The sequence below is a fragment of the Athene cunicularia genome, unplaced genomic scaffold (genome assembly GCF_003259725.1).
Source record: "Athene cunicularia isolate RWA unplaced genomic scaffold, athCun1 BOjh375695_part1, whole genome shotgun sequence".
NCBI lineage: Eukaryota > Metazoa > Chordata > Aves > Strigiformes > Strigidae > Athene > Athene cunicularia.
In genome coordinates this window covers 32,119-59,249 of record NW_020799149.1, presented here as the reverse complement: position 1 = coordinate 59,249, position 27,131 = coordinate 32,119, and the positions used below count along the sequence as shown (strand labels likewise).

At 56.1% G+C, this 27,131-nt stretch overlaps 2 protein-coding genes across 5 annotated transcripts in view; one reads left to right on the top strand and one right to left on the bottom strand.

Moving 5' to 3' along the window:
- Positions 1 to 11,912, top strand: part of UNC13A (unc-13 homolog A) — a 30,271-nt gene extending 18,359 nt beyond the window's left edge. Inside the window, exons 29-41 of the mRNA XM_026866920.1 lie at positions 64 to 152; positions 298 to 450; positions 593 to 716; positions 2,278 to 2,283; positions 4,117 to 4,155; positions 5,167 to 5,196; positions 6,404 to 6,460; positions 6,651 to 6,731; positions 6,864 to 7,011; positions 8,099 to 8,155; positions 9,674 to 9,766; positions 9,844 to 10,003; positions 10,312 to 11,912. Coding sequence (XP_026722721.1) covers positions 64 to 152; positions 298 to 450; positions 593 to 716; positions 2,278 to 2,283; positions 4,117 to 4,155; positions 5,167 to 5,196; positions 6,404 to 6,460; positions 6,651 to 6,731; positions 6,864 to 7,011; positions 8,099 to 8,155; positions 9,674 to 9,766; positions 9,844 to 10,003; positions 10,312 to 10,600 — 1,326 coding nt within the window. The 3' untranslated portion in view covers positions 10,601 to 11,912. The remainder of the gene's footprint in view (positions 1 to 63; positions 153 to 297; positions 451 to 592; positions 717 to 2,277; positions 2,284 to 4,116; positions 4,156 to 5,166; positions 5,197 to 6,403; positions 6,461 to 6,650; positions 6,732 to 6,863; positions 7,012 to 8,098; positions 8,156 to 9,673; positions 9,767 to 9,843; positions 10,004 to 10,311) is intronic.
- An 8,050-nt stretch (positions 11,913 to 19,962) lies between these two features.
- LOC113490446 lies at positions 19,963 to 25,925 on the bottom strand. Of its 4 annotated transcripts, none has more exons than XM_026866922.1 (8): positions 25,803 to 25,925; positions 25,302 to 25,472; positions 23,155 to 23,196; positions 22,758 to 22,842; positions 22,601 to 22,654; positions 21,976 to 22,117; positions 20,963 to 21,108; positions 19,963 to 20,120 (listed from the first exon to the last, which is right to left on the bottom strand). In XM_026866922.1, exons 1-8 carry the CDS (start codon positions 25,850 to 25,852, stop codon positions 19,971 to 19,973), a joined length of 840 nt encoding a protein of 279 aa, XP_026722723.1. In that variant the 5' UTR covers positions 25,853 to 25,925; the 3' UTR covers positions 19,963 to 19,970. The 4 variants fall into 4 exon arrangements, 3 of the variants coding, with proteins under 3 accessions (XP_026722723.1, XP_026722724.1, XP_026722725.1); XM_026866923.1 differs by having other exon boundaries at positions 20,045 to 20,464; XM_026866924.1 differs by having other exon boundaries at positions 20,045 to 20,252.
- Positions 25,926 to 27,131: the final 1,206 nt, after the last annotated feature.

The window sequence follows — 27,131 nt, the reverse complement described above, 5'->3', positions numbered from 1 at the left end:
CCCCCCCCCCCCCAGGGCTGGGCCAGGAACCCTGATGGCTTCTCCAACCTGTCCCTCCTTCAGCTGGACACAGAAGCCAGTGATATCCTCAAGGAACTGCAGGTGAAACTCAACAATGTCCTGGATGAGCTGAGCCGTGTCTTTGCCACCAGGTACACCTGGGCAAGAGGGTGTGGGACCAGGGAGAGGTTTGGGGATCCAGGAGCTGTGGCTGGGGCCAGGCTGGGGGCTCTGCTCAGCCAGGTTCTGGGCACGGCCGTGGGGGATGCTGAGCTGCCTGGGTGTTGTGGTCCCCAGTTTCCAGCCACACATTGAGGAGTGTGTGAAGCAGATGGGTGACATCCTGGGCCAGGTGAAGGGCACCGGCAATGTTCCCGCCAGCACCTGCAGCAGCGTTGCACAGGATGCTGACAATGTCCTGCAGCCCATCATGGACCTTCTGGACAGCAAGTGAGTATGGAGGGCAACAGGGACCTCCTTCCCCAGTGCCTCTGGCCCAAGAGTCTGTGGGACCTCTAGGGTCTGGGTGACCATGCAAGGGGTGGCATCAGGGTGCTGTGCTGGGACTTTCAGCTCCATCTCCTCTCTGCAGCCTGACACTCTTTGCCAAGATCTGTGAGAAGACAGTGCTGAAGCGGGTGCTGAAGGAGCTCTGGAAGCTGGTGATGAACACGATGGAGAAGACAATCGTCCTGCCTCCGCTTACTGACCAAACGGTGAGTGATGGGGAGGGGGACCAGCGACAGGGGATGCTGGAGCTGAGGTGGCTGATTGGGGCCAGTATGGGACATTGCTGGCCAGGTGCCCTCACTGGCTGCTGAGAGGGTTGGGACTTTGGTGATGTCCCTGAACCTGCCCCCAGCTCATGGCCAGGGAAGGAACAGAGGAAAGAAAGGTCGTGCTTGACCCAGGTACCCAGCACAGCTCAGCACCCTCTTGGCTGGCTTTAGCAAAGGACCTTCCTGTCACTTCCATGTGGCACCAAGATGGGACACCACTGGTCCTTTCCTCTCCATCCTTGCCCTTGAGCTGGGGCAGGACTATGGGCACAGTCCCTGTGCCAGGAGGTGACTCAGGAGGCTCTCAGAGTGTGGGGAGCCACCGCACGTCATCCTTGCCATGGGGCTGGGGTTGTCTGGGGAGCGGGGACTGGCTTCGTGGGGATGGGGGGGCGTGTCCCAGCAGCAGGGCTGAACTCTTCCTTGCTCGTGGGCTGAACAGACTCTGGGGAAGCAGAGCAAAGCCCAGGGAATGGTCCCTCCTCAGAGGGAGGTTGCCCACAGGCTTTGAGGCTCTGTATCGCAGTGCTGTGTGTCTGTCCTCCCCCACATGTAGCTGTGCACCTTGAAGCTTCCAGGGGCAGCTGTTCCCTCAGGGTCAGGCAGGGAAGGTGACACCAAGGGCTCTGAGCCAGCCACACATCTGTCCCTGTCACTCTCAGTGGCTTTTGTCACTGTCACAAAGCTGGGCTTGGGCTCTTACTTGGAGTCTCTGGAGCCACTGGCCACTGTGTCACCTTTCTGGGGCTGTGGGGCTCCTCGGGCTGTGTCTGTAAGGGACAGTGCACTGGTGACCTGTCAGCGCTCAGTGGTGCCACCTCACTGGCATCTTGTCATAGCCCAGAGCCCGGCTCAGCTCAGCCCTGCATCGCTCCTGTTCAGGCTTGCACGCCCTTGGCCAGAGATGGCCAAATCCAGCAGGAACACTGGTGCCACTGGGCCCCTGTTGCCTTCCCAGTCCCTCTCTCTGTCCCCTCACACTGAGCGTGGCTATGCTGTGTTCTGGAGGCTGCGAGTCCTGTGCTGGGGGCAGAGGTGAGGTGGCCATGTGGATCTGTGGGGCAGTTTTCCTGAGGGGAGGCAGCCCTTAGAGGGGCTGTGCTGTGGCTGGTCCCTGTGGCAGGGGACAGCCTGCCCAGAGTGGCTGATGGATTGGTGGCCTCGGGCTATGTGTCAGAGCCAGGTGTCAAGTGGGGTCTACCAGCTCCCTGGAGCTGGGTCCCCATGGGGCAGAACCCCCTGCCACAATGAGGAAGGGCTGGGCAGGTTGAGATGGAGCCACTTCGGGGCTGTGGGGACCTGCGGTGCCGGTGGCAGGGCGTCGATGCCAACTGCTGTGACACGTCAGGTGAGGGACACCCCTGGCTCTGCTGCCCACCCTGGCTGGTGGGGTGGGGGGGGCCCGTGGGGCAGCTGGGACTGGGGAGGATGGAGGCAGAGGCCAACACTCATGTCATGGTTGTTCTCTCCAATTGCTCCGCTCGCCTCTCAATGGCAGATGATTGTAAGTACGGCAGCTCCCTGTCTGTCTGTCTGTCTGTCCGCTGTGTGTCGGTCCTGGCCTCACCGGTTTTTGTCTTGTGTGGCTGCCCGCGTCCTGCCCATGCCCTCCTCTGGCTCCTGACTTGGTCCACCTCTGTGGTCCCCATCCTCATGCTGCCCGCTTGGCACTTGCTCCTGGCGGGCACTTGCCCGCAGCCCCAGCTGGGTTCAGGGGGTGGAAAGGTCCTGGACAGATTCGTGGTGACTGGATGTGGGGAGGGGCAGTGTTGGTGATGGAGCGGGAGGGGACATGCTGGGGCAGCGCCATGTAACCAGGGGCAGCCAAAGCCTGGCTGGTCCCATCGCCCTCCTCTGTGCTGAGGGATGAGAGAGGCCGCTGGAGGCAGGAGTAGGGGCAACAGTGCGTGCCCGGCACTCAGGGCTGCTCTTCCCTGGGCCCTTGTGCCTCAGTTTCCCCTTGAGGCCCTGGCTGGGGTGCAGCTGTGGTGGGGGCTGAGGGCAGAGATTTTCTCTGCCTGTGGAGAGCAGCATCTCGCTGGGGCATGACAGTCCCTGGCCCGGCTGCTCAGCGGTGGGCAGGTTGCTGGTGCAAGTTGTGAGACTTTTTCCCCTTGGAGCCCGGGCGCCTGGGTCCCATCTCGGCATTGTTGCTGGGGCCTTGCATGGCTTTGGCTGAGCAGTTACCTCTTGTCCTCTTCTGCTCAGTCGGTGGCCATGGGCTTCTGCCCCACGGGGCCAGGGAAGGGCCACAGCCACCCCCAGCCCTCCCCCTACTCCTGGTTTGACCTCAGGCACCTTCAAGAGGAGGAGCAGTGGTGTGGGTGCTGGTGGCTGGGTGCTGGGTGCCAATCCCTGTGGGGACAAACGCCTGTCTCATGTCCCCCAAAACCTTTTGTTTCCAACAGCAGCATTTCGAGAGGCCCTGGGGGCAGCCTGGGGCTGAGCCATCCTCAGACCTCACAGGGACCCCATGTCTCAGCCTTGCTGAGGCTGCTGAGGGGCCGAGGTAGTGTCAGCTCTATGGGGTTCAAGGACCTCTTGTTCACCCCGTGCCTCAGTTTCCCTTCAGGACAAGAAACCCTTCTGTTGCCCCTGCTTGGCCCTAACTCTGCTGCTTGTCCCTCACACAGGCTTCCCCACTAGCTGAACCCCCTGCTACCCACTCCTCGTTCAGATGTGCCTCTGTTCCCCGCCTCAGGAGGCTGGTTAGGACCCCCCCACCATGGCACTGCTACCCCACTTTACACTATTTCTCTTGCTGCTGCTGGGCCTGGGTCAGTGTGGGGTTTTCACTGAGCCCAGCACCGCATGGACCAGGACTCTGAGTGCCAAACCCAAGTACAACTGCCTGCTCCCTGCTCCCTTCCCAGCACTGTGAGTGTTGGCCAGAGCTGGAGGGGAATGTGGGGGCACCAGAGGATGCCCACAGTGCCAGCTAGCCCCTGCCCCCTGTATGCTAGTGGGGACCAGTTCCCCATGGGCTCAGCACCCCTTTATCCCAGCAGGGATCAGCTAGCCATAAGCCCAGCATCCCAGTGCGGGGACCAGTTCCCCATCAGTGCAGCATCCTGCATTCCAGTGGGGACCAGTTGGCCCAGCATCCCAAAGACACTAGTCCCTCACTGACCCAGCATATCTCTGGGACCAGTCTTCCACTAACCCAGCACCCCAACAGGGGCTACCCCCCATGGGCCCTGGCTGTCTTGTAGGAGCTCAGCCATGTCTTTGCCGCCAGCTTGCGGCCACCCCACGTGCCCAGCCCTGCCCTGCACCCCTGTGTCCTGTCCCACGCTGTCCCCACCCCACCACTCAACCTCTGACGTTGCTTCTACAGGGAACGCTCTTGAGAAAACATGGCAAGGGGACAGAGAAGGTAAATAGCCGTGGGCTCCATGTGTGTCATTGCCCCATGGCAACACTCGTGGCCCCACACCCGCCTGCTGTGGAGGGCCAGGCTTGTCCGTGCTTCCTCTGTCGTGCTGTCTGGATGTGCCGTTGCCTGCGTGGCGTGTTGTTGTGTTGAGGTGTACCGTGTTGTCCGGGACGTGCTGCCTGGGTGCAGGATGGGGGCAGTGACCTGTTTCTGTGTGTCCTGGGATAGGGAGCTGGTGTCACATTGTGTTTAGCCCTCTGGGTGGGTATGGGGTGTTACCCATCACCAGGCAGGCATGGAGGATGCTGCCCAAGGTGCTCAGCACGTCTCCAGGTGCCTGGCTGGGACAGTGTGGGGATGGGGTAACTAAGCATGGGAGATCCTGGGCACAAACCTGTCTCACTTCTGGGGGCTGACGAAGAGGTGGCCCTCAGGATGCTGGGCCATGCTGGGGATGTGCAGGGTACACTGGGGGCCCCAGGGCTGCTGAGATCCTCTGGACCTCTGAGCCTGCTTCTCCCTATTGCTTGGGGGGCCTCAGCAAGGTGTGCTGAACCCAAAACTTGCCAAAAAGGCTTTCTGCAGGCACATGGACTCTCCCTTTCTTGGGTGCTCCCCATAGCCCTCCAGGCTGCCTGCTCCCAGAGCCTGGCTTCAGCACTGGCTGGGCAATGCCTGCGGCTGTCCCCTGCTCTCCCAGGGGATGCTGGGTCCTGTCCCAGTTTGCTGAGCATGCTGGGAGGGCTGCTTTCATCCCCCTGCTACTATTTCTCCAGCCCCAAACAAGGCAGGGAGTAAGCCTGCCCCCACTTAGGAAGAGACCTGACATGCTCATCACATTGCAAGCACATTGGGCTGAGCCTTTGCAGGTGTGAACTGGTGCTGATCCAGTGGAGAACTGGGCACAGTCAGAGGGCCAGAGCCTACACAGCTGGGGGATGTGGGGGGCCTGGACCCACGGCTGGCTGCTGCTGGGGCCACCAGTAACTGTCCCTTGCTGTTCTCTTCCAGAGCAGGGTGAAGCTGCCCAGTCACACTGAAGTAAGGACATGGCTCTTCTGCTCCCCACTTGGCTCTGGCCCCTCCTCTCACCTCCTTGCTGTCCCTTGTCCCGTGTGCTGCGGGGTCGGGGGGGGTCCCAGCTCAGTAATTGTTGTCTGGTTGTGCGTTTGGGTGACACCAGTGTCCCCAGCTCCCAGTCTGTTCACTGGCTGGGGGACATGGGGAGGGCAAGGGAAGGATTAATGGGACAGAACTTGGGGGAGAGCCCATAAAGGGTTAATGGGGGTTTACAAAATGAGGGCATGGGTGGGCCAGACCCCTGCAGAAGGTAATGGCTGGTGGGATAGACGCTGGGGTTTCTCATTGTTGGGAAGGACTGGAGCTACTGATGCCTGGACGGTGAAGGAGGTGGGCATTGCTGGCTCTTCTTCACTGGGCCCTCGTTTTACCCAGTTGCACGTTGCACACTGGAGGGCTTGAGAAGGGAAACTTGAGCTCAGACTGGTAAGTGGCTGCCAGACTAGGGAGGTGCGTGGGACCTGCCTGTGCCGTGGGGCTGCGTTCCCAGGAGCCGTGCCAGTGGCCCCAAGGAATGGCTTCATGGCCTCTGCCCATGGGGGTGGCACGGCCCAGGGCAGGCGAAGGCAGCCAGGGGCTCCCATCCACGGGGTTCCCTGGGGTGCAGAGGGGCTGGGAGCCTCCCTGGGGCTGGGACTAGGCAGGGGGAAGGGGGGGGTGTTTTGGCTGGGCCACCAGCAACGTGGGGTACAGAGGGACCGTGGTGCATCCTGCCCATGCCCACTGTCCCCCTGCACTCACTCTCTGCTCCCCTGCCCCATGTCCTATGATTGTCCATGCGGTGCCAGTACTGTTGCCGTGCTGGGCTCTGCTGGATGCAGAAGCAGGTGCTTGGACACCACAGGGAGCAGGATGGGACCCTTGGGCCAAGCTGCTTGTGCTGAGCAGGGTGTGAGGGCCCTGATGCCAGGGTGATGTCCTGCTCTGGGGGCCCCAAGCCCCCAGCCACACCCCTTTGCTCAGGGGCTGGGACAGGGGCTGCCAGCCCCGCACCACCACGGCATGACCAGTGGCCTTGGGGCTTTCTGAGGAGCACCCCTCTGGCCCCCGGGAGCCTGGGGGGCCAGGGGAGCCCCTGGAGCTGAAGCAAGCTCCTGGCACCATGTGTCCATGGTACCCCTGTCCTGGCTGCTCACCAGGGTCATTCCTGTCTCTCTGCTCTCTGCAGGGCACGCAGATGATTTTCAACGCAGCCAAGGAGCTGGGGCAGCTCTCCAAGCTGAAGGTGAGGGCTGGGAGGCTGGGCTGGGGAGCGCGGGCAGTCTGAGCTCCTCCCTGTGCCACGATGGGTGGCACTTTGCAGGCTGGCACCAGCACTGTCGCAGGGACCCCACCAGTGCTTGTTTGCTGACACAGCTGGAGTGAGGGAAGTGGGGCCCAGGTCCTGTGCTGAGAGCAGGATTTGTGCCTTTCAGGACCACATGGTGCGGGAGGAAGCCAAGAGCCTGACCCCGAAGCAATGTGCAGTGGTGGAGCTGGCACTGGACACCATCAAGGTAAGGGTACTCTGGGGTACGAAGGGGTGTCCCTGAGGGCTCTAGCCCTGAGGCATAGACCTGGGGGAGCATCGTGGGGTGGAACTCCAGCAGAGCTGCTGAAGTCCCTGCAGCTGTCTTCCTCCCTTCTAGCAATACTTCCACGCTGGCGGCGTGGGGCTGAAGAAGACGTTCCTGGAGAAGAGCCCTGACCTGCAGTCACTGCGCTATGCCCTGTCCCTCTACACCCAGGCCACTGACCTCCTCATCAAAACCTTTGTGCAGACCCAGGCTTCACAGGGTAGGATGCACTGCCCTGGCCCCCCACCCAGGCCCCCAACCCGGGCTTGGCTTGCCCACAACCAGGGCCCCATCCTGCCTCCATCCTGGTGGGGTTGGGGGTCCCAGTCAGGCTCACAGAGGAGTGGGAGGGATGGGTGGGGAGGGAAGGGCTTTTTCCTCCCATGGTCTGCAGGTGAAGAGAAGCTGTGGGTGCCCAGAGGCAGCCTGGCACCCCCAAGTCCCCCACCAGCAAGAAGAGCATGTCCCCAGTGCCAGGGCATAGCTGGGGCTTGTGGGTGGGGGAGAAGGTCTCCCCCTGGCTATGTGTCATAGTGTTTGTCCCATCTGGATGGTCCCTGCTGCCCAGCACAGACACTTCTGGTCCAACCTTGCCTTAGAGCTGCCAGTTTTGGCCAAGTGGTGCCAGCCTGGCCAGGGCTCTGACCTTGTGCAGCCTTGGCTGGATGCCGGTGCTCTGCCAGGGCCTGTCCTGGCGTGGTGGGTGCCCCATGTACCCCATGGTTTGTTTTCCATCCAGGGTGCCGGGTGCCTCTCAGGTGCTACCCCTGTCCCAGAGCCATGTGGTGCAGGGTGCCAGGCACCCTCTGGGGCAGGGCTACCCCTTGGCTCTAAATGCTGACCTTTATTTTGTCCTTTGGCTGCTCGAGGAGGGGACAGAGATGTTCAGCAGTGGTCATGTACCACAGCGGAGTGCCCCATTCAGGCTTGTCTGCGTCCTTGGGGAGTGGGACGTGCGTTTGCTGTCTGTGCGTCTCCTGCAAGGGACGTCTGTCCTGTCTGTGCCTCCTGTGCCAGCCATGTTGGGGGTGTGGGGTTAGGTCTGGTGGGTGCCAGCACCCCTGGGTGCAGTCTGGCCCCAGGACCCGCTGGGCTTAGAGCTGGGTGGTGCCTGGCACTCCCGTGTCACTAGTGTTGTCCAGATGCTCTGCTCTCCATCTGTCTGTGAGATCTGATCTCTCTTTCTTTCTTTTTGTTTTCTCCCCCTTTCTTTCATTGTTCCTGTCCCCCACACACATCCTCTCTTTCCTCCTCTCTCTGTCTACTCTGTGATATGTCTCTGTCTCTTTCTCTCTCCTTCCCACTAGTTCATGGTGGGAAAGGTATTAGGTTTACCCTTAGTGAAGAAATTTATCCTGAGAAGGGTACGTGTGCTGCTCGCCCACCCCTGCACCTGCCTGCCGCCGCCGGCCTGGGCTAGTAACAGTCCCGGCACTGTGGGCCGGGGTGTCCAGGAGCCCCGTCCCAGCACTGCCAGCCTTGGGGACTCCTGGCATGAGCTGGACCCCTCTGCCCACAGACTTGCACTCCCAGGGCTGCTTTGGGCTGAATTTGGAGGAACTGTGCTCAGCTGTGCTGACCACCAGCCTGGGGAGGGGGGCTGTACCCCATGCGGATGGGGATGCCTGCCTTTGCTTCAATCCCGGGGCACCCTGCGTCGTCCCCAGTGCTGCTGCCTGGGAGTGGGGACCTGCCACAACCTCTCTGCAAGTTGGGGAGCTGTGCCCTAGGGACACATGGCCCCAGGGGAGGCCATGACTGTGTCCATGTCCCCCTCTCATCCACCCTACTGCCAGAAGGACCATTACTAGCCTTGCTCCGGCGAGCTCTGTCCGCCTGCCCCGGGGTGTGACGAATGAGCCCAGCTCCATGGGTCCTGCTTGGTCTCCATCACACCCTGCCACAAGGGCCGGGACTGCACCCCATGCTTGGCCTCCCTTACCAGACCCCCCCTCCTCGCCCACCATCCCCTCCATTTTGGCTCAGCATGCAGTGCTGCCCTGGTGGCAGGTGCCTCGGGGTTTGGGGTGCCAGGGATGGGCCTGAAGGTGCATGGAGAGTGTGCCATCACCAGCCTCCCCCTGGCCCGACACCCTCATGCTGGGGGCCATGCAGTGACATGGGGGGATGTTTCCTCCTTTGCACTGTTATTTCCACCTGGGAGCTTTCTGCTGAGCTCCGTTTGATCTCCTTGGCCCTGTCTGACTCACAGAGCCTGTCCTGCTGCCTTGCGCCCCCTCCTTCATGGGTGCATGCACGGCTTTTGGCGGGGAGGGGGTGGGCTGGGCTGTTGGTCGCAGGTCACCCGAGTTCCCCAGGCTCCGGGGCCCCAGGACTTGATGTGGTCCCTGAGATAGGGGATTTACAGAAGGGGGCAGGTCAGCCCCCAGCCCCTGGCAGGGCTGTGGCTGCCCTGTGGCACAAGGGCTGGGTCAGGTCCCTCCTGCCTGGTGCTGTGCCCATGTTCTCAGCCCTGCACAGAGCGCTGATATCCCCGCCCTGTGCCCGCAGCAGGGGGACCTGGCATGCTGTCCCCTGCCCTGTCCCGCTCAGGCTCCTCAGCCCCTGCCTGTGCAAGGGATGCTCACTAGGCCCTGCTGACATGGGCTGGGGTGACAGAGCTGGCCTGGTGCCATTCTGGGGGGGTCCTGCCATGCCCCAGCACAGCCTGGTGCCAGCCTCAGCTGTCCTTGGCAGTTGCTGCACCCCTGCTGCTGTCCCCAGAACTCTTGGGCAGAGGCCATATTGGGCCAGATCCTGCTGCCCTCTGACTCCTGCTCCATGGTGGGTGACCTGCCGCCTCCAGTGGTGTTGGTGGTGGGCAGGGGACAACAGGGATGCCGGAGGAACAGACATTCATGTCTCTTCCCTTTGCCACACAGGCTCTGGAGTGGATGACCCTGTTGGGGAGGTGTCCATCCACGTGGAGCTCTTCACCCATCCTGGTACTGGTGAACACAAAGTCACTGTCAAAGGTGGGTTCTGCCGGCGGCGATGGCAGGCTCTGGTGGGTGGCAGTGCCCCAGAAGCCTGATGTGCCCCTTCCTTGCAGTGGTGGCTGCAAATGACCTCAAGTGGCAGACGTCTGGCATCTTCCGGCCCTTCATCGAGGTCAACATCATTGGGCCCCACCTCAGTGACAAGAAGAGGAAATTTGCCACTAAATCCAAGAACAACAGCTGGGCCCCCAAGTACAATGAGAGCTTCCAGTTGTGAGTGGCAGCGTGGGGCTGGGGATGTGGGGCCAGGCTGGGGCATGTGACCTCATGGTGTGGGGGGATCTCCTTCGGGAGTCTGCCAGTTGAGTTTGCTGATCCTCCAGGGGATGTTTTAGGTGTTTTCTTATTGGTAAAAGTGTGTGGGGGGAATAAAAAAAAAAGCACTGTGGAAAAGGAAAAATTTAAAAGGCTTTTTTAGGGGCTGTGGAGGGGCAGCACCCCTATAGGGTGCTGTCACAAGGCCAGGGGGCCTGGGAGTGTGACCCTCTGTGCCAACACTGCCCTTCCCTTGCCCCCTGCAGCACCCTGGGGACAGAGACGGGCCCTGAGTGCTACGAGCTGCAGGTGTGTGTGAAGGATTACTGCTTCGCCCGCGAGGACCGGACCGTGGGCATCGCTGTCCTGCAGCTCCGCGACATCCTGCAGCGACCTGGCTGTGCCTGCTGGCTGCCCCTGGGCCGCCGCATTCACATGGATGACACTGGCCTCACTGTCCTCCGCATCCTCTCCCAACGCAACAATGATGAGGTGGCCAAAGAGTTTGTCAAGCTCAAGTCAGACACACGCTCGGCCGAGGAGGGCAGCAGTTAAACCCTTTCCAGCCCCCAGCCCTCTCCCCCCACTCCTGGCCTCTTTTCTACAGCATCCTCCAGCCATGTATAAGCCATAAGAGCGGCCGCAAGAGGAGTCTCCTTCCCGGCCCTGGTGTGGGTGAGCGGGGGACGTGGCTGCAGTGGCAAGACGCTCCCATCCCTCCCTTGACTAAACTGGCTGGGTGACAGAGGGGCAGAGCACGGCCATGCCCCATCCCACCCCAATGGGAAGGTGGTGGGGCTGCAGGGGAGGGCTGGACCCCAGACTGGGCAATGGGCCAGATCTGTCCCTTCCCAGCTTGTTTCAGATGGAGGAACCCCAATGGCCCTTCCCTGAACCTACCCTGTCCTACCCAGCCCCAAACTTCAATGAATGACACAAGGAGAGGGCTGGGGTGGGCTTGGGGGTGGTGTCTCATCCTGCCCAGGGGTGTTGGTGAGTGGCACAGCATGATGGCCCCTTGTCCCCACCACTCAAGCATCCTTGGGCAGCTTGAGGGACAGAGAGGCTCCCACCTGCTGAGCAGCCTGTACATATGTGAATAGCTGTACATACACGGGGCAGCCAGACCATGGCTGTGTCCTGCACCCAGAAGGGCTATTGGGGCTTTTGGGTCTGCGGGCGCAGCCCCCGCATGCCCTGCACAGGGTCCCCTCCCTGGCTGACAGTGGCATCATGGGGGCCGGGAGCAGCAGGGAGCAGCCCCTGGCCCGTGTCCTGTCTTCCTGCCTTGCTGTCACTGTGGGCTGCCACACTGCTGCCCCCAGGGTGCCAGGGCTTGGGGGCGAGGGCTGGGGACACTGGAGCAGAGGGACCTGTCTGCCTTTGCTCTGAGCAGGGGGTACCAGCCATCCCCGTGAGTGCAGCAGCGCCCATGAGACCTCCTTTGTGCAAATAAGACTTTTCCTACCCCACCCCAGAGGACCACCCCCCCGCTCCAATTTCCCATTAAGCACCATTTCTGCGTGATCAGTGGTGTGTGTGTCTCGTGTGAGTGCCCAGGAGGCCACCGTGTGCGGTGTGGGGGATGGCCACCCCAGCTGGCCAGCTTGCCCTAAGTGCAGGGGAAGGCAGACACCTGCTGACCCCCCAGGTCAGTACTGCTCTCAGCAGCCTCCCCATCCCAAAACAGGGTCCCCCGACCAGCCCCCACGGTTCTTTTTCTATGGGGTTTGCCTGGGACCAAAGGGTTTAGCTTTCCTCTCTTGTTTCTGTTCAATGTTTACACCCCTTTTCTAACCACTGCTCCCGCACGGCCAGCCTGGGGCTCAGCCCCACACCCCCCAGCCGTGGTGCTCCTGGCCCCGTGCCCCCTCCCCAAATTGTCCTGTTCCGCATGTGATTGAACCCACCAGTTCTGCTCCTGTAGCACACGTGTCACTGATACCTGTGTGTCTGTACCACCCCGTGCGGCTCTGCCGGCGACGGCTACCATGGATGCATGACAGTGAGATGTTTTGCACTATTTTGAATTTTTTGGGCTCTGTAAAAATATTTTATTATAACTGACATTAAAAAGCACACCCTTCACTGTGACTACTGTGGGGGTGTGGGAGGGCAGGCACCCAGGGTCTCCTCATCCTCACTCCCACCTCAGTGCAGTACTTGCACCTTTAATGTTAACACTAAGGATAAGTAGAGCAGGGATGCTGCAACAACTCTGCACTCAGACTCCCTGAGGGCTTCACCCGCCCTTTGCAAAGCCAAGAGCTTTCAAGACAGGGATTAAATGGAACTGGGACAGACCTATCCTAAGAGGTGACACTCTTCTCAACTACCATGCAGCAAGCTCCGAGGCATGGGAGTGGTCAGAGACTGCCAGCATGGCCTCACCAAGGGCAAACTCATGCTTCACTCATCTAGTGGCCTTCCACAATGGAGTGACTGCATTAGTGGATGAAGGAAGAGCTGTTGGTATCATCTACTTGGACTTCTGTAGGGCTGTTGACACAGTCCTCCAAAACATTCTTACCACTAAATTGGATTTATATGGATTTGATGAATGCGGGGTCCTGGTGCCCTACAGTGAGACCCTGGGGCTTTGGCCAGGCTTTTGCTGGGACCTGGGCAGGGCCTGGGCTCCAGAGAGCCCTCAGACTTTCACTGAGCTTTGACAGGGACCAGGCAGGGTCCTGCTGCTCTCCAGAGTACTTGGGGCCTTTGCTGGGCATGGCTGGTGCCCAGGCAAGGCCCTGTTGCCCTCCAGAGAGCACCAGGGTGGTCACCAGGCTTTGCTAGAATCATAGAATGGTTTGGGTTGGAATGGACCTTTAAAGATCATTGAGTCTAACCCTATCTTGGCTACTGGGAGCTCTTGTCTTTTGCTGGTGATCCCTGATGGATACACCCTTTCTCAAAGTTTCTGGATTCTTTGCAGCACTGTCCCTCGCTTTTAATCATCGATACTGGGGCTCCTATGCCCCCGTGAAAAATCTATCATTTACCACTAATGGTATACAAAGGCAGTCACTAATACTTATTCCAAAAAGTTTGGCCACTTGGGATGGGTCATGGGAACTCCTTGGCCTGGGGATTGGGATTTCCTCCATTAGTTTCTTGATAGTGAGGCTGGAGGAGCAGGTAGCACAATTTTATCTAGCACCTTCCCCATATACAGGCCATCAGTGCAATCCCTTTCACAATTATCCCGTAGTTTCTGTAAGATGGGTGTGAGGACCCTGTCCAACTGGCCTGTTGTAAATCCTGTTTCTCCCAGGAGGCCCCATAAGCATCTTGGTTCTGGGTCTCACTCCTGTTGGTCAGTGGGTCATTTTATGTCAGATCCATTGGTTTTAATGGAGAGGTTTTGAATATTTTGTCCCTTACTCTTATGCCTGATCAGGGCCACACTGCCCTCCAGGGAGCCCCAGGCCCCTCACCAGTTTTGGGGGGCCTGCAGGGGCCATACTTCGGTAAAGACTGCCTTAGGGCTTTTCCCAATCTTTTCCAGGGTCTGGGAACAGTTCTGCTTCTCTCCAGAGTGCCCTGGGGCTTTTGCTGGTGTATTGGGCTTATGTGGCAAGGTTTTGGTATCTGGGGGGGCTGCAGGGGTGATTTCTGTGAGATGCTAGAAGCTGCCCCCCATGTCAGAGGGAGCTGGGTCCAGACAACTCCAAGACAGACCCACCGCTGGCCAAAGCTGAGCCAATATATGCAAAGGTGGTGGTGCCTCTGTGAGAACATATTTAAGAAAGGGTAAAAACTGCTGCATAACAGCAGCTGGAAGGGGGTAGTGAGAATATTTGAGAGCAACAGCTTGCAGACCCCAAGGTCAGTGAGGAAGGAGGGGGAGGAGTGCTCCAGGTGCCAGAGCAGAGATTCCCCTGAAGCCTGTGGGGCAGTCCATGGTGAAGCAGGTTGTCCCCCTGCAGCCTGTGGAGGTCCATAGTGGAGGAGATGTCCACCTGCAGCCCGTGGAGGAGCCCATGCCAGAGCAGGTGGATGTGCCCTAAGGAAACTGTGATCCCATGAAGAGCCTGTGCTGGAGCAGGCTCCTGGCAGGACCTGTGGCACCACAGGAGCCTCCATGAAGAGGAGCCCATGCTGGAGCAGGTTTTCTGGCAGGACCTGTGGCACCATGGGGGATCCACGCTGGAACAATCCATTCCTGAGAGACTGCACCCCATGGAAAGGAGCCATGCTGGAGGAGTTTGTGAAGAACTTCAGCCCATGAGAAGGGCTTATGTTGGAGAGGTTCATGAAAGACTGTCTGCCATGGGAGGAATCTCATGCTGGAACAGGGGAAGAGTGAGGATGAAGAAGCAGCAGACAACTTGTGATGAACTTATGGCAACCCCTGTTCCCCATCCCCCTGTGCTGCTCAGGGGAGGAGGTAGAGAAGTCAAGAGTGAAGTCAAGCCTGGCGAGAAGGGAGGGGTAGGGGAAGCTGTTTTAAGATTTGTTTTTATTTCTCATTATCCTACTCTGATTTGTTTAGCAATAAATGAAACTAATTTCCCCAAGGTGAGACTGTTTTTGCCCATGACAGTAATTGCTGAGTGATCTCCCTAGCTGCATCTCACCCTATGAGCCTTTTGTCATATCTTCTTCCCTTGTCTAGTGGAGGAAGTGGAGTGGTACAGTGGCTTGGTAGGGATGTGGCAGCCAGCCTTGGCCATCCGACCACAACTAGACTTTGTTGGAGCCCAGGCTGAGCCCTGATGCCCAAGAGAGAGACCTGGGGCTTCTGTTGGGCTTTGCCAGGGTCTAGACCGGGCACTGCTCCTCTTCAGAGTGTCCCAGGGCTTTTGCTGGGCTTTGCTGGGTCCAGCTTGGAACCCTGATGCCCTACAGAGAGCACTGGGTCTTTTGCCAGGCTTTGCCAGGGGCTGGACAATGCTCTGCTGCCATCCAGATTGCCCCAAGGCCTTCAATGAGCTTTGCTGGAAGCCTTAGGGGGTCCTCGTGCCCTAAGGAGTGCCCCTGGGGCTTTGTCAGGTGCGTGAGGAGCCCTGCTTATCTGCTCCCCAGATCCTTTGCCAGACGTGCAGTCACTTGGGCAAGGCCCTGCTGCTGTCCAGAGAGCCCTGGGCATGTTACTGGGCTTTGCTGGGGCCTGATCAGGGCCTTGCTGCTCCCTAGAGAGCCCCGGTGCATCTGCCAGAGCTTTCCAATGCCTGGGACATGCTCCGCTGCCCTCCAGGAGCGAGGAACAGGCTCTGCGCTGCACACTGCACCCCATACCCTCCCCTCACCCTCCCCTCGGTCCCGACGCCCCCCACCATGGGCTCCCATGCGGAAGTGGCCAGGACTGGAAGCTGCTGGGGGCTCTCACCTTCCCTTAGGAGCCCCTTCACAGCCCCCCCAGCACTGGGACTCTGTGCTGGCTCTGCCCTCTGACCCTCCACCTCTCTTACCCCTCACCCCAGCCAGGGCCCAGGCGCAAAATGGACGCCCACCACCTAGGGCTTGGACACAGAGGTGGCCAGGACTGAAAGCTGTTAGTGGCCCTTAGGAAGAGGAGGAGGAGGAGTAGGAAGCAACAGGAGGCAGCAGGAAGAAAAAGGATGATGAAAAGGTGATAACAGGAAGAAATAGCAGGAGGAGGAGGAGGAGGAGGAGACAACAGAATGAAACAGAAAGGAAGAGGAGGACTCAGAAAGAGGAGTAAGAGGAGGCAACTGGTGGCAACAGGAGGAGGAGGTGGCAATAGGAGGCAACAAGAGGAGAAGGAGGCAACTGGAGGAGGAGGATAAGGAGGCAAAAGGAGGAGGAGAAGGCAGCCACAGGAGGTGGCAACAGGAGGTAACAGGAGGAGAAGGCAACAGGAGGCAGGAGGAGTCAAGAAGAGGAGGAGGTGGCAAGCAGAGGAGGAGGAGGAGGAAACAGGAGGCAACATGAAGAGGAGGTAGAGGAACCCACACAGAAACAGGTAAAGAAGAGCAGAAGAATCAGGAGGAATGTGAAGAAACTTGGTAAGGAAAAAGACTAAGAGCAACAGTAGGAACAGAAAGTGTGATGGAACAGGAAGAGGAATAAAATTAAGAAGAACAAGTGAAGAAACAGAAAGGTAATATGAGAAACAGAGTTACAGGCAGAAAAGAATGAAGAGGAGCAGGAGAATGAGGAGGAGGAAAAAAAAGAAGAACTGAAAGAACTGGAGGAGAAAGAGAGAGAGAGGTTGAGAAGGAGGAGGAAGAAAAGAACAGAAGGATCTAGAATAGCCAGAAGAGAAAAAGGAGGAGGAGGTAACAGGAGGAGAAGAAAAAGAGGAGAAAAAGGGGAAGAAAAGAGGAGAAACTGGAGAAGGAACAGGAGGAATAGGAAGAACAGGAGGAGGCAGAGATGAAAAAAAAAAAGGAGGAAGAAAAAGAGAAGGATAAAGGAAAGGCAGAAGGAAGAACAGGAGGTGGAAAAGGAAGAAGAATAAGACACAGATGAATAACAGGAGGAGGAGGAGGGGAAAAATGAGAAAGAGGATCAGAAAGGAAAAGGGGGAGGACCAAGAAGAAGAGGACAAAAAAGGAAAAATTGGAGGAATAGGAAAAGGAGAAAATAGAGGCGGAAGAAGAAAAGGAAAAATAAGGAATAGGTGGAAGGCTGAAGAATAAGAGTAAGAAACAAAAGGAACAGGAAGAAAAGGAGGAGGAGGAGTAAGAATATGAAAAAGAAGAACAGGAGGATGATGATGAAGAACAGGAGAAAGAGGAGGAGAAGGAGGAGAGATAGGTGGAGGAAGAAGATCAGGGGATACTGTCCTGGTTTCAGCTGGGATAGAGCTAATTTTTTTTTTCTCCTTCTTACTGTCCAGAACAATGCTGTGTTTTGGATTCAGTGTGGGATTTGATATGAGAAGAATGTTGATAATACACTGATGTTTTTAGTTGTTGCTGAGAGATCAAGAACTTTTCAACTTCCCACGCCCTGCCCATGTGCAGGTACAGAAGCAGCTGGGAGGGGGCACAGCCAGAGCACCGGACCCAAACCAGCCAAGGGAATATTCTGTATCATGTACCGTTGTGTTCAGTGTATAGAGGAGAGTTGGTGGGGAAGTTCACCCTTGCTTCCAGGATTGTGGTTTCAGGATTCTCTGTTCTCTGGGTACTGTCTGGGCTTTAGTCAGTGGGTGCTGAGCAATTGCATTGTGCATTACTTGTTTGCATTTTCTATTATTACTATCAGTATTATAATTATTATTTTGATTTTATTTTCTTTGTGTGATGAAATTATTTTTATCTCAGCCTGTGAGTCTCCTTAACTTCACCTCTCCAACTCTTTCCCCCATCCCCTGGTTGTGGGAGGGTGAGTGAGCAGCTTCGTGGTGCTGGGCTGCTGGCTGGGTTCAAACCACAACAGTCCTTTTTGGTGCCCAGCGTGGGGCTGGAAGGGTTGAGATAATGACAGGTCTGATCAGAGTGTGTTACAATGAATTTGTTATAAGCAAATAGTTGCTTATAAGCAAATAGTCTGTTATAAGCAATTAATAGTTGCTGTTCATATGTCAGTTTATTGGCTCTTAAGAGTCATGGCGCTTGTTCTTAGAGCTGTGTTATGTATCACCTCACCTGCCGTATATAGTCCCTGTGCTGCTGCTTATCACCCGTGGGAGGTGGGTTAAGGTTTTGGCTTTGCTGCACCAGCTCTGGTTTATGGCACGATCAAGTTACCGGCCGTGGGAGTGGTGTTTGTGCTCAGCACTGCCGTCACTCTGTACCTCGGGGGCCATCTAGCGGAAAGGGTTAACAATGATACCCTTCACCTTTTCTCGGAGAGCCAACCCATGGGGGAGACACCTCCCTCCACCTTCCCCTCTCCTCCAGGCTACTTACAATAGCCTATGAGAATTTTGACAATTTTGAATATCTTTGGAATGTTGACACTAACATGGTCATCCTATTGCTGGGAGCCAGCGTGTCCCTCCATGGGGTTCAGGTTTTTTTCAGTATTAAGCAACTGTTTAATAAGAGTGTCACTACACCAAGGCTAGAGAGTTATGAGCGGCTGGAGGTGTGGGACAGAATGGTCAAGTACCTAGGATGGTGGGCACCTGAATGTTTTGGAATTTTACCCTTGAACAAGTGCAAAATCCTGAGAAACTAGTAGAACATTTGGAAGAAGTGTGCTGTCACCCCAACAATTCCAGGGAGACAAAAATGACCGCAGTGTGCTGGGGCCTGGCCCATGCCTCCTGAGCCCTGTGCAACACTATTCTGTGCCCTCAAGGGGAAGAGAAGGTCTCTGGATCTGACAATAAAGTGACAGGCGCTGCAGCCACTTCAACCCTGGTGACAGGTACTGCAACTGCTCTGACCGTGGCGACAGGCACCGCAGCTGGACCAGAGACACAGCCCGTGCTAGGGTCAGCTGCTCCTATACATAAGAAGAAATTTTTAAAAAAATCACTTCTCTTTGTAAGGGACAGTGATGAACCAGGACAGGAACAGGAGGAGGAGGCAGAACCAGTGGTAATCACTCGATCCCTATCCCTGCGTGAGCTGTGAGACATGAGACAGGATTTCAACCATCATCCAGGTGAGCACCTGGCTACTCCCATGCTGGGATAATAGATCCAGTAGCTTAGAATTAGAACATAAGGAAACATCAGCTTTCTTATGCACTGTGGGCTTTTGGAGAATGTGTATCCCAAATTATAGTTTGGTTGTAATCTGTCTCTATCAAGTGACCCAGAAGAAAAATTATTTTAAATGGGCCTCTGAGAAACAAGACTTTGAGCAAATTAAATGGGAAGTTGTTCATGCAGTAGGCCCCAGGCCAGTGCAGACAGGACGCTAGAAATGTGCTCTACACGGCAGCCAGGAAGAATGGCCTTTTGTGGAGTCTCTGGCAAAAAGCACCTGGGGAGACCAGGGGCTGACTTCTGGGGTTTTAGAGTTGGGGATACAGAGGATCTGAGGCCTGTTATAGTCCAACTGAAAAAGACATATTGGCAGTATATGAAGGGGTCCGAGCTGCTTTGAAAGAGGTTGGCACTGAAGCACAGCTCCTCCTGGCACCCCGACTGCCAGTGCTGGGCTGGATGTTCAAAGAGAGGGTCCCCTCCACACACCATGCAGGCAATGACTCGTGGAGTAAATGGTTCCCACTGACCACACAACGGGCTCGAATAGGGACCCAGCCCCCAGGAATATTGGAAGTGATCACAAACCAGCCAGAAGGCAAAGATTTCAGAATGGCAACAGAAGAAGAGGTAGCATGTGCTGAAGAGGCGCCAACATATACTGGAATACTGGATAATGAGAAGCATGGGCAGAGTTGGGCAACGTCGATCTACTTGCTCGTCCAGATGCTGGTTTCTGTTTTGTTTTCTTCATTGTGGTTTATTTATTGGAACAGGGACTGGACATGCATTTCTCCCTTCTCCTAGCTGTGGCAATTGAGGCACGGACTCTCCATGAAGGCAAAAGGAAGGACCCTTTATTATTACAATAGTACATATTTATGATATGGTTAAAGCTCTTACTTCACAATTAGCAAGTCAGCAGTTAGACAGTTATCAGCCTTTTCTCCTATCAGGATAAGACCACTCTAACATGCGCTGTGCAGACCAGTCAGTTCTGGTTCACGCACTGTTCACGTGGCAGTAACTTCTCACAGCTCAGTGTTGCAGCTGTCTGTTGTTTTTCCCTGCTGCCTTGGCGCAACTCAGTAGTTTCTGATCTTTCTCCCAAGGCCTGTTTCTTATCAAAGCCTTGCTGCTTCTCCGAGGCTGCGCAGAGCTGACAGGCCAGTGTCAACTTGCCTTTCTCCCACACCTAGCTACAATTGCAAAGGAATAAAAAAAGGTTCCTTTTAGCACATAATACTACAGAATGGGACTGTCAAGTCTGTTTTATGGCTATTCTGCCTGCTACATTGCTATATTCACATATGAAAAAGAAAGAAATAACACAAACCTCTCTCAGTGGGGTCAATGAGAAGAGACTCTCTCACTAGTGACGTGCAAGGCCGAGTCAAACAGCTCGGCCAAGACCTGCTCATCAAATGTCCACGGTGACACTGCCGTGGAGGGCTCCTCCTGGGCCTGCAGTGGTGGTGTGTGCCGGCCTTCGCATGGTTCCTGCCAAGACAGTGCCACCTGTCAAACATTCAGACTTCAGCTGCTACTTCTCTGACCTGGAAGAACGACTCAAACACCGCAACGACTGAGGACATGAGTCTATGCAGCATCTGGTCCCTCCAGCCTCTACTTCTGCAAAAAGCATTCACAGGAGGAAGTGCTGGAGAGCAGGTGTGCATTCAGCCTGGGCAGCAGCAAAACCCCCATAGGCTGGAGGGGAACTTCCTCCTCGAGGGACTGACTTTTTGGTAAATCTGAAAGGCAAGTGTCTTGTGACTGGCCAGACTAAGCCTTTCCTGCTTCCTCAGCATGCCCTGATCTCCAGACACGTGGCTTTATTGGGACTGCAAATAAAGATGACCGTTAGGCGTGCGGCAAGCGGAAGGTGCCAGGATTTTCTGCACTTTTGAGCATTCCTATTTTCTACCCTGTTTGTTATAACAATCAGGATCTCCTGTTATATCCTTATAAGGCAAGAGTGAAAAACCAAATGTATAAAGTTGAGTTACAATGAATAATACAGGTATACCTTTCCAGCTTACTGCTGACAGGGAATTACTCCTATCATCCATTGACTACTTGGAAATTATGGCTGCATTGCACTGCTACTTAGTTTATAAGGATGAATTTTTGAATTTCAGAGCCTTGCAAGTATTTGTTTAGGGTGTTACCATCATGAACACGGGCTCTCAGGCTTGTCCTCTTGATGAGCCATCTAACAAGGCAAAGTCCCACAGCACAGCTGCTTCAAAGAAAGCAGTCTGCTGCCTTAGTTTTGCCCCAGAAACTGCAGATATGGATTGTTTTGCTACAGGGTTCATGAGCTTGGCTTTGTTTCATACCTCTCCTCCTTCAGCTTGCCTGGCCACGGCTCCTCCTTCTTCTGCCAGGCTGCAGAGCAAAGAGGGTTGTTGCTCAAGGTGGACGTCTGCCTGGCACACCATGTCCACCTTTGTTCCGTGGTCCCCAGGCTCATCAGAACACAAGTCTGGAAAGAAAAAGTATAAGGAATGAGACGTGTTGGGGTCTGTTGAGCTTTAGAAGTCATGACTCTGCCTGTTGATTCAGTAGGACAAACTACACCCCAAGACTGTGCCGCAGAATGACTCCTGTGAAGTAAGATGGCAAAAACCTACACCCCAAATGAAGAGGGACATGGTTGTGATTGCTGACCCTCTGACGCCATGTGCTCTGCCATCCCTGCTGCCCTCCTCGGCAGCAGGCAGCACTCAGCAGATGTCAGATGCCACAGCCCAGAGCACCAGGTCTCACCATGAAGAACATGCAGTTCTATTCCTACTCCTGCCAGAAGAGCCCTGAAGGTGACACCACACCTGAAACGTGGGCACTTGGTCTGAATTGTACCTGTCTCCTACAGGAGAGCTAAGAGACCTCACTCCGAAAAGAAGGGCTATAGAGAATGCAACACAGTTTGCATTAGTCAAGCGGTAAGAGAACAAAAAACTTCCACCACAGACCATCTGGTTCTGGGTGAAATGCTGTGCCAACGAAGAGGAGCCTCAGTGCCGCAGGGCAGCAGGCTCAGCAGGGCCCACCAGTGGCACCGGTCATAAACCAAAGGCCACATCTGATGAGCATCTGGAAAAAACAAAGAAAGAAGCCCGGGCTTGTGTGCCAGGATGTGCACTGAAACCTGAAGAAAGGTCAATTAACCTCTGGAAAAGGTCACCCTAATTCACCCTGTTAACATTCAAAGCAGTAAATTCCAAGATGTTATAAGGGCAATGGCTAGAGAATCACCACCCAAGCTGCACCTTGAGCTGCCTGTTCCAGGTGTATCTGGATCACCAGGCTTTGAGTTGGCCATGAAATTAAGACCTTTACAGCATTCTACCTGTCTGCACAGCAGCATGTGCTCTGCCCTCCTCAGGCTCAGGTGCTTTTGGCTCCATCAGCTCCTGCGCTTGCTCCTCATCCAGGGCTCTCCTGAGGTCTTCTTCGTGCCTTGGAGTCTGAGGACAGTGATGTGGGATACTCTGGGCAGGCAGGAGAAAAAAAAGAAATCCACCCCAGATTACTTTCCATATGTAAGTGGTACTCCTTCTGCCCACAGGTAAATAAGATGACCACCCCTCACCCCACAGATTTGCAGTTCAGGGCCCTGACCCCCAGGAGGGAGTTGTGGGCTCTGTGCCCCATGGGGGTGTTTTCTCCCCAGGCCTGTGCTGCACCCAGCTCCTCGGGACCTGCCCCACAGGGCCCTGCCCCAGCACCCTTCTTGGCTGCCACATGGGCCAGAACACCCACAGCCGGGCACAGGGCACTGGAGTGAGCACAGGGAACACAGGCTGCCCCTCTGTGCTCTCACCCCAGCACTGGAGATTTCCACCCCAACTCCTCCAGGGAGGAAGAGGCCTGTGTCCCAATGGCTTCCCATCCCAGAAAGGCCGACCTTCCTCTCCTAGGGTCCCTCCCACTCATACACAATGCCAAGGAGGAGAAATGTAGCCACTGCTTACTTTTGCCTGGCACTGAACCAAAGCCTTGACGGTCGGGGCAGTTAACATCACTGGCTAGGAAAGAGAACAAAGGCCAAGTGGGAGAAACTCTTCTGATGGTCCGTGCTAGAAAGCAGAGTCACTCCCTTGACCCAGCTGGAACAACAAAGACACTTACAGATCCACTGAGGCCCAAGACTTTCACAAGTAGACCAGTCGAGGGCAGTGGGGTCACCTGCATTTCCTGGGCTCTGCTCCTTTGCCTGTGCACAGGGAATGGACAAGGGAAGAGCTCTGTATCACTGAACCGGGCTTTGCTCTCTCCCCTGCCAGCCCCTCCAGCACCATTTACATCAGAAAAAAAACAGGCACAGAAGGAGCAAGTGGTGGCAGCAGGATCAGCTAGGTGTTACTTTACCAACACAAGGCTGAGCAGCTCATCCAGCGCTGCCCCACAGCTGCCCCAGCAGTGGGGGTAGCTCTCCCACAGCTCTCGAGCTGCCTTTCAGCTCAGATGGAGCATCCCACCGACGGCCACGCTGGCGCCAGAGGTTTGCTACTGCAGTGGGGCTCACCTGAGGATGGCGTCCAGCCAGAACTCTTTCCTCTCTTGGGATCTGCAGAGACAGGAGAACCAGTATCAAACCCTGCTGCCGCCAACAGGGGTCCGACTGTTTTCCCCCCCTGCAGTGGGAAAACCCAGACCTCTGGGGTCAGGCTTGCTTCTGTGAGAGATGAGAAATCAGGCCTGTGAGAAACTAAGAAACACAGCCTGGGAAAGCAAAATTTGAGGCTGATCGAAGAAATGCCTCAAACACTCACAAGACAAAACTCTGAGTCACAGGGTGCTTTCTGTGGAGGCCGAAGCTGATAACGCTGCCCAATGTATCTGGGGGAGAGAGCCCTGTGCAGACAGGACGGCTCTTCCCTGGGGCACCTGGGCAGATTTCAAGGGCCGTGTGTCCAGTGAATGAACTTTGCTTCATTATCCACAAAATGCATATTAAAGTCAACACCTCTAAATATGCTAATGATGGCTAACATGATCATGCTAATTACATCATCCCATGAAACACCTGACCCTTCCCCGTACATGGGATACATAGGTATGTGGGTTGACCTAGGGGACGGACCCAAGGAAAGTGGGTATAAATCAAGGGGGGGGGGAGAAAGGGAGGTCTCTGCCCCCCGGCTGCCTGGAGAGAGCAGTGAAGTGAAGAAGACAGATGCCAGGGAAAAGGACGGCCGCCTCCTGGAACCCTCACTGGTGGGATCAGCGCAGGAACCCAGACCAGTGATCTGTATTTCCCCATTCCCTCTATCTCCCTCTTTTCCTTTTTCCATTAAGCAATGCAAGGCATATTGTATTGCTCGCCACAACTTGCTGCATATTTAGCCAATTATAATGTGTTCAATTGGTACATTGTGTGTAGTTAATAAGTGCTTGGACTTGGAGACTTCTTGTCCACTCTGTTAGGGATTTGCGAAGCTGAGTTACTTGTCCCCCTCATCTGAGTGGGACGTGACAGCTTCTTAAGGTGCAAAGTGGTTTTCTAGCACAAGCAGAAAGCATCAGGCTAATGCCTCTGCTTCCCCTCCCTCCCGAGGGCCCCTCTCTGCAGCTGTGCTCCAGTCCCAGCACCTGGAGTACAAGGACGGCAGGGCTGTTCCTCCCCAGAGCAGCCAAGAGGGGAGCGGGAGGCTGTCCTGGTTCAGCCAGGACAGGGTTAAGTTTCCCCAGCAGAGAGAGAGGGGGAAGGGCCCTCCAGCCGGGTTATTCGTGCCATGATGAGTCAGGTCCTCGCGAGGGAATTTGGGTCCTTGGTGGCTTTTGGTGGCCGGAGCACATGCCAGGTTTGTTCTGTAACCATTGCGGTATTTCTCTGTATATCTTCTGTTCACTGTTATTGCTGTTTATTGTTGTTATCATTGCCACTATTCAGACTGTTTATCACACTGTTGTATTAAATTTCTCCTTATTTTACCCCGGGGTTTGGGCTTCACTTCCGGCCCGACCAGCGGGGGAGGGGCGACGGCAGCGTGGTGTCCGGTCCCGGCAGGGCCTCAGCCCCCCCGGCGGCGGGGCGGGACCTCAGGCCGCTCAGACACCAGCAGGACTTGGCCTAGAAGCAGCTCTCACCTTGTTCTTGGGACTTTAGCCCAAAAGAGGCTCCCACTGCGCCCAGGAGCTTAGGGACTGACAGTGGCTGAGCAGGGGGAGGAGGAAAAAGCCAGTCTTTCTGCTCTCCTGGACAGATGGAGAACAGAGAAGGTCAAAGCCAAGGACGCTCTGCTCCTCACCAAGCTGCTGACTTCAGAAGCCCCTTTTGATCCTGCAACTCGGCAGCTTTTGGGATGCCCTGGGCTGAGGAGCATGGCTGCAGACACGGGGCTTCTCCAGAGCGGGGAGCGACAGCCCAGCTCTGTCAGAACTGCACCTGGGGCTTACCGGGACCAAATGCGATAAACTGTCTACACACAGCCCCCACTCAGCCCACGCCTTGCCTCACCCTTTGACAGTGCACAGCTTGTGCAAGGGCTGTGTCCAGAGGGCAGAGGGCCAGCTCAGAAAACAAGCCGAGCCGCAGAACGCTGCACAAGCAAAGCAGTACCTCTGCTTCCCCCCCACCCTGTGACGCAAGCCTGGGGAGCCAGCTGGGCTCTGAGGGAGAGTGCTGGCCCAGACAGCCCAACGCCTGGGTGACACATCACCACCACTCACATGAAAGTGACCACGCAGAAGCAGCTGGGCCAGATGAGGATGAGGGTGTTGCAGCATTCCAGGCCCAATGCTGTCTCTTCCTCTTCACACCCACACGCTGGCTTCTCACTGTACAGCACCCACAGCTCGCTGAGACACACCCTGTGCTGTAGCCAGAATCTGGTGCCAAGTCTGCAGTCAGGAAGAGCAGGGCCTGATGATGAGGTTGCCTTCTGGTGGGCAACTATGGCAATCCTCCTTGGGAGAGCCTCTGTACCCAGACAGAGCTCTGGGAAGGGTGGCCCAGAGTTGCTGATCACACAAATAGGAACATCCCTGCTGGGGAGACATCCTGACTCTTACAGCCCTGGTTTCTGACCGCCTGACCCTCCCGAGGAACCTCCCCGGGACTTCGACACTGGATCAAAGGCAAGACTGAGAGGGCTTTGCAAGATGTCTCCCGAGGGCTGGTATTGGAGGCAGGAGTTGGGAAGAAAGACTACTGCCATCTTCTCTTCTTACCTGCGCTTGTCAATAGCAAGGGCATCTTGGAAAAGCAGGAGGTGTCTCATCCTCGTTCTCCCATACCAGGTCACCGCCACGCACTCGCAGTGGAGCAGCTCAGGATGCTGTTGGGACACAACACCCAGCTGTCTTCCACCAGAGCTGCCCCTGCACAGGACACAGTTGTGGACATAAGATACAGGTCTCTGCCAGGAACCAGCCATGCCTGGTGCCACAGAGACAGAACAGGCACGCACCGGGAGAAGCAGGAGGCCAGCTGGCCCATCATGCTGCGCCAGGCAGACACTTGTGCTGCGGAAGTGCTCAGCAAGGGGAAGAGCAAGGCCCTGCAAAGCCTTCTGAGGCTGGCAAGCAATGTCTCTCTTCCAAGGCAGTGCTGCTCCTGTCAGAGCCTGTCTCTCCCCAGCACTGCCCGTGCCAGCACAGCGCCACACTAGGAGGCACTAGTGGCTTGTGACATCACAGGTGGCCCTTTGTGATGCGTGGGGGGGCACCACCATGGTGGGGGACAAGGAGCCACTCCTAATCTAATGGCTTTTCCCACACTCCTAGCAAACAAAAGGAACTACATCCAAGCTAAGAGTCCTCAACAAGGCAGGCAGCTGCTGGCAGGAGTCACCCTGGAGCTAAGCGAGACACTTCATGCTTGACTCCTGCCAGCTGAGCCAAGGCCTTCCAAAATGCAGCCTTAGGTACCTTGGCTTCTACTGCTGCCACCTCTCTGCACATGTTGATGTCCAGTCCTTCCATCTGTTACCCCGCACTGGACTCAGGGCTTAGGCCAGACTTGGAGAGACTCTTGGGTGGAGAAAAATGAGTAACAGTCTGGATTTCCTGCTCCAAACAGGCTGTGGATGGACAATCCTCAACAGCAAAGTGCTGTGGTTAAGGAAGACACAATACCTGTGAGCCGAGGTCACAGGCAAGCACACCAGTGTCACCCCAACAGTCCCACCAAACCTCTTAGATTCCCCCAGCGCCTTTGGTGACACAGTCCATTTCTCTGCTTGGCCTGGGTCACAAACCTCCTGTCCCAGGGCACAAGTGTCACACCACAGGCCCAGTGTCCTCTACGGCAGCTACCCAAAATGTTTTGTTGATGTTTGAGGCATGTCCGTGCCCAAGAGCTGCTCAGGACTCTTGCCAGGCAGCTACTGCAGCCTGTCTGCCTTCTTTGGAGCAACTTGAAGTCCCAGGTAGGAGCCCCAGACTTTTCCAAGGTAGCTCTCCGAGGAGTGCCTGTTCATCATCTGGCAGTCATTATGCATGAACCTATCTAAAATCCTGCCAAAAGGTCTGGTGTCCTGTATACTAACCCATGATTGA

Bases quoted from the DNA above. Each gene is read 5' to 3' on its own strand.
- LOC113490446 (XM_026866922.1), bottom strand. From the start codon at position 25,852: ATGAGACACCTCCTGCTTTTCCAAGATGCCCTTGCTATTGACAAGCGC. The intron at 22,843-23,154 runs GTGAGCCCCACT...CCCTGTGCACAG, and splicing joins TGGCTGGACGCCATCCTCAG to GCAAAGGAGCAGAGCCCAGG. The intron at 20,121-20,962 runs GTATGAAACAAA...CTGTCTTGGCAG, and splicing joins GGCAAGCTGAAGGAGGAGAG to GAACCATGCGAAGGCCGGCA.